This window comes from Micropterus salmoides, unplaced genomic scaffold (assembly GCF_014851395.1).
Source record: "Micropterus salmoides isolate LMB-PRFRI ecotype aquatic unplaced genomic scaffold, ASM1485139v1 Ms_hic_scaffold_19, whole genome shotgun sequence".
NCBI lineage: Eukaryota > Metazoa > Chordata > Actinopteri > Centrarchiformes > Centrarchidae > Micropterus > Micropterus salmoides.
The window spans coordinates 11,938,768-11,947,949 of NW_024041039.1; the positions used below are offsets into that span (position 1 = coordinate 11,938,768).

The window sequence follows — 9,182 nt, forward strand, 5'->3', positions numbered from 1 at the left end:
TAAAACACCTGCAGTTGTGTAACCAAACCCAGCAATGATTCATTTGTTGTGATATTGTGATATTTGTTGTGGAAATTATATTCCTGGTGAAGGGTTGAACAAATACTTGAGTTACAACAAACCGTTGTCTTTGAGGAATTTATTTAACAAAAGAGAATAAACAGAGAATTACTATAACACAAATCAGCCGGACCAGAGGTTCTGTCTCCTAGGACAGTCACAAACATCTGGTCCCGAGCAAAGAGATGCATAATCATTTACACAGTCTAGGTTTCTATGTTTTGGGGAACAGAGATCCTCTCTCAGCCTTGAATGAACATTCCAGGGGAGGAGAAGAACAACAAGAGGGGGAAAACACCAAAACAATCTCACAGCTCTGTCATAAACCCTAGTAAAAGTGAACGGACTAATAAGGAGTATAGAAGAAGGAAAGATTAAGGATAAAAAACACAATACATATATATCTATAAGCCATAACGATAATAGTAATGAAAATAATATAAAAAGATCATACATAAAAGATTAAATGTAAGAAGACACAGTTTTCTGCCATAACAATATTCTTTCACACAAACAAATAGGAATAAAAGAAATGACATATAAAATGTCTACCAAATATAACATGAGTGCATGAGTGTCACAAAACCACAAAGAATACAGCATGCAACTGTAATAATGTAAAATTTGGAAGAAAATATATAAAAAAAAACATGAAAAGCAGAATGGCAGTATTGCATGTCAACAGGTTTGATTTGTTTTGAAAGGCAAAATTAGACTGCGTAGTGATTCAGTGCTTTTGTTTCTCCTCAGAGCAGCGGTCAGGGTCCAGGGTTTGAGTGACGGGCTCTGGTCATTCAGACTGGCCTCACAGCTCACTGAGCAAATACAGTTAAAACTTTATCATCTGTCTCTTTCACTTCTTTTTCATTACATTACAGTAAAATTAATGAACCATGAAACAAGGATAAGCTGCATTTACTGATGAAATCCTATTTGTGTTTAATAGGAATTCACATAAGATTTAAAAAAAAATAAATTACTTTCAAGCATTTTAACTAAGTAAAATGTTAAGTTATCATGAAAATTAACTATTTTCAGTTTCTGTTAATGTTATGAATATTTAATGAATATTGATTTTTGCAAAGTTTTGTCTCACATTGTGAGATCAGACTTGCTTGATAAAACAAAAAAATTATCAACAACATACAAACACTGAACTTGATCTCCTTCTTATTCAACATTTACTAAAAGTTACATTTGCTAGATGTTGCGTAAAATAAAAATATCTGGAACTTACAGTACTTATGCTTTAAAATAAAAATACTTTACAAACTCTTATTAAGCAGAACTGAAATGTTATTTATCTACAGTAAAACTTAAAAATTTAAAAGCAGACAATCAGTTTTGTAATTTTGTTATGTAAACTTGGATTTGTGCCTGACTTCCACAAACGTGTTGTATTATCATCTTCAAACTGGAAATGAAAAAATGACCCCAGTGAGGCTTTAACTCTGTTCTCTGTAAATGAATGTTAATTGGTTTGCACTTACATAGTTCCAGCCACTCAAAGTGCTTACACTATGTCACAGTAACCTATTCAGTTTTCGCAAAGTGTTTAACATTGAATAAATAAACAAGACATTATGAAATAAATCATCATGGAATATATTGTGTAAAATTCATAAATGAACCAACAATTCGTAAAATAATTGAATGACTGAAACTACAATGAAAAAAAATTATTTAATTTGATAAAGGCTTAAAAAAGTAAATAATGTAGGCCTACTCTGCTGCAAATAACACACGAAGGCCTATGAATTCTACTGGTAACCTATTAGGGAAAGAAGTCTTTATTTCTGAAAATAAAAGTCTGCTAACACTGAGGTTAAGTATCATTCATGGCCTATGTTTGAATGTTTAGTTTTATTTTTCTTTATATCTCAGCTGAAGCATCTGGATTAAGAGATTGATGTACATGATCATGGAAATAAAATACAAAATCCATCTCATGTCAATATAAAGTTGTTGTGAAGCTGGAGTACCAGCAAAGGGCAGCATGTATCTATTCATGACCACAAAGGTATTACAGCAGAGAGGAAGAGAAAGCCAAACGTTTCCACACATGCTTAATCAGTCCACAGGGAGATGTAGTCTATACTTACGCCACCTAATCTCTCCCTTTCAGTTTCACAAGAACAGGTGTGCCCTGTAAATGTATTTGACTTTCTGGTTCTGACTACACTCTGACCATCAGAGAGGTTCAGGCTGAAGATGCTGGAGATGACTGGGCTACCATGGTGGTGGAGTGTTCACACAGTGATTTAGAGCCGTACAAAAACCTCCTTCAGTTTGACTGAAGTGAAAACGGCCTGCTGCAGGTGCAGAGGGTTGGTGAAGAGACTGTAATGAGGATAACTGGTCCAGTGAACACAACACAAGAGTCATCAAGCAGAACCACAAAGAACCTAAATAAAACTGAAACAAACTTCCATATACCGTTTTAAATGTATATTCTTATCAATTCATTCAGTCACTTTATGAGTACCTGGGAAAGATAATTTCTTACTGGACTATAGCTACTGATATTGAAAAAAAGTTTGAAAAAGTTTGAAATCTTTTTACAGTGTCTATCTGCGGAAGCAAACATTTCCCATTTATTCGTCATTTTAAAAATCAAAATGATTTTATCTATATGTACTGTATATAACCTCCTCTTATTTTTTTTTATATATACGTATATACAGACCTGACAGTTGCATCCTGCAGACAAAAACAAGTCATTTATCAGAGAGTCACAAACTGCACTTCTAATATAAATATTTTCTTCTTTTCCATTAAAATCATAGATGGTGTAAATCCAAGCAGAACTTCTCCTGATTTTGTGTCCCACGTTGCCTTCAGTCTGTTGAGAGCAGAGAAATCATTTCCATAGAGAGGAGGCTTTGCATCATCAGCTGATCCTCCAGTGAACTGAGAAGGTTTATAGTCCTGTGAGTTCAACACTGCAGGACTCAGATCTGTCAGTCAACACAGCAGAAACCACAACCACCATGACTCTCATCACCCTCCTCATGTGGACGCTGGCCTGCTGCTGTTTCACAGGTTCATTCACTCAGCAACATTTCAGACATGATGTGCTGCCTTTTCTCTCATTTCTTTCTGCTGATAAATGAATGATTTGTTTTGTGTGCAGGATGCAGAGGCCAGGTGACTGTGACTCAGCCTCCAGTAGTGACATCTACTCCAGGATCCACTGTCACTCTCACCTGTAAAACCAACCAAGCTGTTGCAAGTTGTGGTGGTGATGGTAAATGTATGTTCTGGTATCAACAGAAATCTGGACAGCCTCCAAAGCTCCTAATAAGACATGTCAGCATTAGTCACTCGGGAACACCAGCTCGGTTTAGTGGCAGTGGAAGCAGCTCTGACTTCACTTTGACCATCAGTGGAGTTCAGGCTGAAGATGCAGCAGTTTATTACTGTAAGAGTGTACACTACATAAACAGTGCTGATGTGTTCACACATTGATTTACAGTCGTACAAAAACCTCCCTCAGTCAGACTGCAGAGACACTGAGCTGTTACAGCAGGAACCGACTGCAGCTGCTGAAGAGGAAGAGACTCTGACAGAGACCACTGAACACAGAGCTGACAGTAACCTCACCAAGCTCAAATTACATATTCCGTAATTCTCTTCACAGACAACATGTGTGAAAAAACATTATGACAACCAACATCACATGATGTTTATTTTTCACTGACATAAATATCAGGGGAAGTAAAAAAAAAAAAAAAAATCTGAAAACTTCAGAAACCCAAACCCAGTATGTTTATTCACTTTCTGTTACACATGAAGCTATACAGCCAGCCAAAGACAAAAATCAAAAAAGATTTATATTTCTGATATTCTAGTAATCTAAGACTGAGTTTTAGAAGTGATGATTGGCACATTTCCTTACAGAGACAGGATTGTCCCTTTGCTTCCATTTTATAAGCTAAGTGGCTACTGGCTTTAGCTTCACAGTTACCTTAAGACATGAGAGTGGTGTCATTCATTTAATTCTCAGTGTGTATTTCCTTAAATGTTGACAAGCATTTCTATAAGCTTTAATATGTAAACATCACTCAACAACATAATAATTTCAAGAATGGACACATGTTTCTGCAGATCAGCACATTATATTATCTCATTGAAATTTATACAAACACATTGCATTACCACAAAGCAACAACCCAAACAGAATCACATTTATTTAGTGGCTGTCTAAGATGAACACCAAACAAAAAAAATTATTATTCAACGTTTTAAAACTTTGTTTTAAGAGGAATCATGTGTTGATGTTGCCTTTAAAAGTGATGAGAAAAATGGTAGATGAGATGGTTAACTGAAACACTGAGCCGGCTCTAAAATAAATACACTGAGGTCAGATGGGTTTGAATCCCATTATCCTAAGTGCAACACATGGATCTGGAAATTTAGGACATAAATGTAAGTAATCTGCACTCTGCGCATGCGTTGGCGTCTGTAGCCACCTGTCGGAAGCTCCGTCTTAAACCGGACTCTTATCCAGTTTTAATCCACACTTTTTCGTTACATTTTTTATATCCTTTTTATTTAACTTAAGTTTTACGTGGGTTAAGGATTTTAGCCATCCGACATGGATTTTAAGCTAGATGACCGTAAAAACGCGATCAACGCTACTGATCGCAACAAAGCTGCGGTGACTATACTGGCCGAGATAACGCTGCCCCGTGAGGACTGCACACTCCTTAAGAAAGCGAACAAGAAGATTGCTGACCTTATGGAAGACATCCGACGACTTTCAGAGGAACTCGAAGAGAAAGATTCCCTGCTGACTGGCTTTATGGATGTGGCTTCAGTACAAGCCAAACAGATTGTTTCTCTTAGCGCAACCGCTAACATCCAGGACACCCTGTTTTGGGACCCCTCTAGCCTTCCCAGGCTTTCATCCTGCTCGACTCCAAAGCATCAGTCAACCTGGGCTGAAGTGGTGGCCCGTGGCTGCAAGAGAGGCTCGGACGGGGCTGCCTCTCCTCCGCACATCGGCCTCTCAAACCGCTATGCAGCCCTATCTGAAGACACTCCGGTCTATCCAGCTGATGCACCTGTGGCTTCGAGTCTCCCTGATACAGATCTCTTTCGACGGACAGTGCCTGCCAACACTGTTGCATCTCCTCCACCGGCTACATCTCCTGCACTTGGCCGCCGGTCTGCCGCTGGGACTGATCGGCGGCCGTCATCCCGGTCAAAAACCTCCACTTCCCGACGTAGGATCCTGAAGGAGGCTGTGCTCAGACGCTCCGGAGGCCGTATCTACCCTGCACCGTCGGGTAGCCCTTCTCTCAGGTCTGTTACTGCTACTCCAACACAGCACGCGGCAGCTCACACACTCCATCCTCAGTCCGCACGCAGTGTTGAAGCAGATTCTGCTCTGGAACCACACAGCCGGCATCTCCTCGTCCCCTTTTCTCCCCAACCACACTAATAATTGGTGACTCCCTAACCAGAAACCTCCGTTTCTTTAACGCTACCACTCACTGCTTCCCCGGTGCCACCACAGCTGACATTTAAAAAAAACTCCAGGACCTGATGCCGTCGCTCCCGTCCTCCATCACAAGAGTGATAGTCCATGTCGGAACAAATGACACAGCTCTTCAGCAGTCTGAACTGACAAAATCAGATTTTAACTGTCTTCTTAACTTTTTAAAGCAGTGTGGAAAGTCCGTTTTTATCTCTGGTCCCATTCCCACAGTTGGTCGCGGTGCTGGCCGCTTCAGTAGACTCCTTGGCCTCCACGACTGGCTCCAGTCCGCCTGCAGGGCTCATCGTGTGTGTTATGTGGATAATTTTAATATTTTCTGGCAAAGAATGTCTCTTTTTAAGACAGACGGACTTCACCCAAACAAACGGGGCTCAGAAATGTTAGCTGCGCACATACAGCATGTGGTGCGGTCCACACATGATTTACGTGAATGACTAATCATTCATGCAGCACACCTGGACACACCACCACTGAACAGATCTCTGGCTCACTGCCACAAACAACTGTCTCCACCTGCTGGCATGTAAAGCCGTCTGCTCCCAGCGCTGTTCCAAAGATTCATATTCCTGTCATCATCAGGCATAGACCAGTAAACCGAAATGTGCACATCCCACACAGAAATATTAGTAATTTAAAATCTCATTTAAAATGGATCTCTTCAATGTGAGATCACTTTCAAGTAAGACTTTTATCTTAAATGATTTTATCTTGTCTGCAAATCTAGATTTTATGTTTTTAACTGAATCCTGGTTGCAGATGAATGACTATAGCCAGCTAGCTGAACTGTGTCCGCCTCAATATGATTGTTTTAGTCAACCGAGGGTCAGTGGTCGTGGTGGTGGGCTAGTGAGCGTGTATAGGAAAAATTTTAAATGTCATCAAGTACGCTGTGATGAATTTAACTCCTTTGAAGTTCTCACTCTTAAACTTGGAGGGCTGCAACCTATCATACTTGTTATAATTTATCGCCCCCCAAAACCGCCTGGAGGATTTTTATCAGAACTTCCTGAATTTTTATCTACTCTGATGTTTTAAATTATGACAGAATTGGTTGGTTTGTGGCGATTTTGAATATTCATGTTGATGACCCCCAACAATGTAACCTGTCTGATTCCAACACCAACAATCTAGTCGATCACTTCAATCATATCTGCTTGTCGTCACTAAATATTACTGCTCCTCTAAAGGTTAGGCCTACGTCTAAAGCTAGTAAGCAACCCTGGATAAATGACAGCATTCACAGCCTAAAAGGAGAATGCAGGAAAGCAGAGCGCAGATGGAAAAAATCCAGTCTCCAAGTCCTTTACCTCAGTCTGAAGGATTTATTAATTAACTACAATAAATGGTTAAGGATGCGAGAACACACTATTTTTCTGAACTCATTACTACACATAAACACAATCCCAGGTTTCTGTTTAAGACTGTGGATCAGCTGGTAAACCCAACCCCTCCTTGTGCCTCAGCTGGAAGTAATGATGACTGTGAATTGTTTTTATCTTATTTTACCAATAAGGTGGTGTCAATCAGAGCCTCTATTACCCCCACTGCCTCTTACTCAGAGGTTCCTCACCAGCAACAAGAGAGTTTTAACCAGTTTTATCCCATCGACTTGTCTGAGCTTTTAAAAACAGTATCACAAATGAGAGTGTCCTCCAGCCCACTTTATGTAATACCTACAAATTTTTACTGAAAGTAATAGATTCTGTTGGGCCCCATTTGATCTCTGTTTTCAACAGCTCCCTATCTACTGGTTGTGTCCCTGATTATTTTAAAACGGCTTGAGTGAACCCACTTTTAAAGAAACCTGGTTTAGATCCCTCCCTCCCACATAATTTTAGACCAATTTCAAAACTGCCTTTTATTGCAAAGATTCTAGAAAGAATTGTGTCCAAACAGCTGCTCACTGTACTGGAAAATAACAAATATTTGAAAAGTTTCAGTCTGGTTTTAGGAAGTACCACAGCACTGAGACTGCCTTGCTTAAAGTCACCAATGACCTTTTAATGCCTGCTGATGAAGGCATGTGCTCAGTCCTGGTACTCCTGGACCTTAGCGCTGCTTTTGACACCATTGATCACAACATCATGTTAGACAGACTGAGGCACTGGGTGGGGATCTCTGGTACTGCCCTACAATGGTTTTCATCCTACCTGTCAAATAGGAAGTTTTGTGTGTCTGTAAACAACTATGTCTCCTCATTCTGTCCAGTTAAATATGGTGTGCCTCAGGGGTCGGTCTTAGGACCCATTTTGTTTTCCTTGTATCTGCTTCCCCTTGGACATATTATCCATAAACATGGCATTTCTTTTCATATTTATGCTGATGACACACAAATATACTTGCCCGTCAGATCCACAGACCCTGGAATGCTGAGTTCACTTAACAACTGCCTTTGTGAAGTTAAAAAATGGATGTCAAATAATTTCCTCCAGCTGAACTCAGACAAAACAGAAATCCTGGTCATCGGGTCTCAGCAGATGGCAAATCAAATACTGCCATCTGCTGGTTCCCTAGTAAATCACATTAAGCCTGTGGCAAAGAACCTTGGTGTTTGGTTTGATAGTAATTTAAATTTCGAGCAGCACACCACAAAGATTGTTCAATCATGTTTTTATCAACTTAGAAATATAGCAAAAATTTGATCTATGTTAACTTTTAAGGACACCGAGACCATTTTACACGCCTTCATCTCATCACGCCTGGATTATTGCAACAGCCTTTTCACCTGTTTAACCCAAAAATCTATTGATCGACTCCAGACTGTCCAGAACTCAGCTGCCAGGCTTTTAACCAGAACAAAGAAATATGACCACATTACTCCTATTTTAGCTTCATTACACTGGCTCCCAGTATGTTTTAGAATTGACTTTAAAATTCTATTGATCACTTTTAAAGCTCTTCATGGCCTCTCGCCTTGTTATATTTCTGAACTTTTAGTCCCATACGCACCAGCACGTACCTTGAGGTCCTCGGGCAGAGGTCTGTTGTCTGTTCCAGAGTCTCGACTGAAAACTAAAGGGGACAGAGCGTTTGCTGTCAGGGCCCCGAGGCTCTGGAACAGCCTGCCCGAGGAAATCAGGTCGGCTGAGTCAGTGAACTCTTAAGTCCCTTCTTAAAACATACTTTTATAGGAGAGCCTTTCCCGATCTTATTTGACTTTATTTTATCCCTTTTATTTTATTGTATTTTACTATTTTATGTTAATTTTTCATGCTCTTTTTTTGTATTATTCTTTACACTTGTTAAAGCACTTTGTAACTTGTTTTTGAAAAGTGCTCTACAAATAAGGATTATTATTATATTATATAAAGGAAATTAATAAAGAAAGAAAGAAATCAGTTCAAAAATAAGTTCATAGTTAGTTCAATCTTGATCCATTTTTTTTAATTAAACCTTTATTTAACAGGCAGGACACTTTAGAACAGCTTCTTATTTTCAAGGACAACCTGGCACAAGGACATTTGCTACAGAGCTGGTCATGAGGACAAAGTCACTTGACAATGTAAAATGGACAGCGTTTGCAACAAAGAGACGACAAATAAAAAAACATGAGTCAAAATGTTGTAGATGGGCTTTAAATGGCTAAATGCTCTCCAAGATGAAGAATTCTCACTCCACC

At 39.4% G+C, this 9,182-nt stretch overlaps 1 gene segment (V, D, J or C); it reads left to right on the forward strand.

Moving 5' to 3' along the window:
- The first annotated feature begins 2,985 nt into the window (after positions 1-2,985).
- The window catches only part of LOC119910433, a 70,450-nt gene continuing 64,253 nt past the window's right edge, over positions 2,986-9,182 (forward strand). The window contains 2 exon segments of the V gene segment in view: positions 2,986-3,102; positions 3,194-3,515. Coding sequence covers positions 3,051-3,102; positions 3,194-3,515 — 374 coding nt within the window.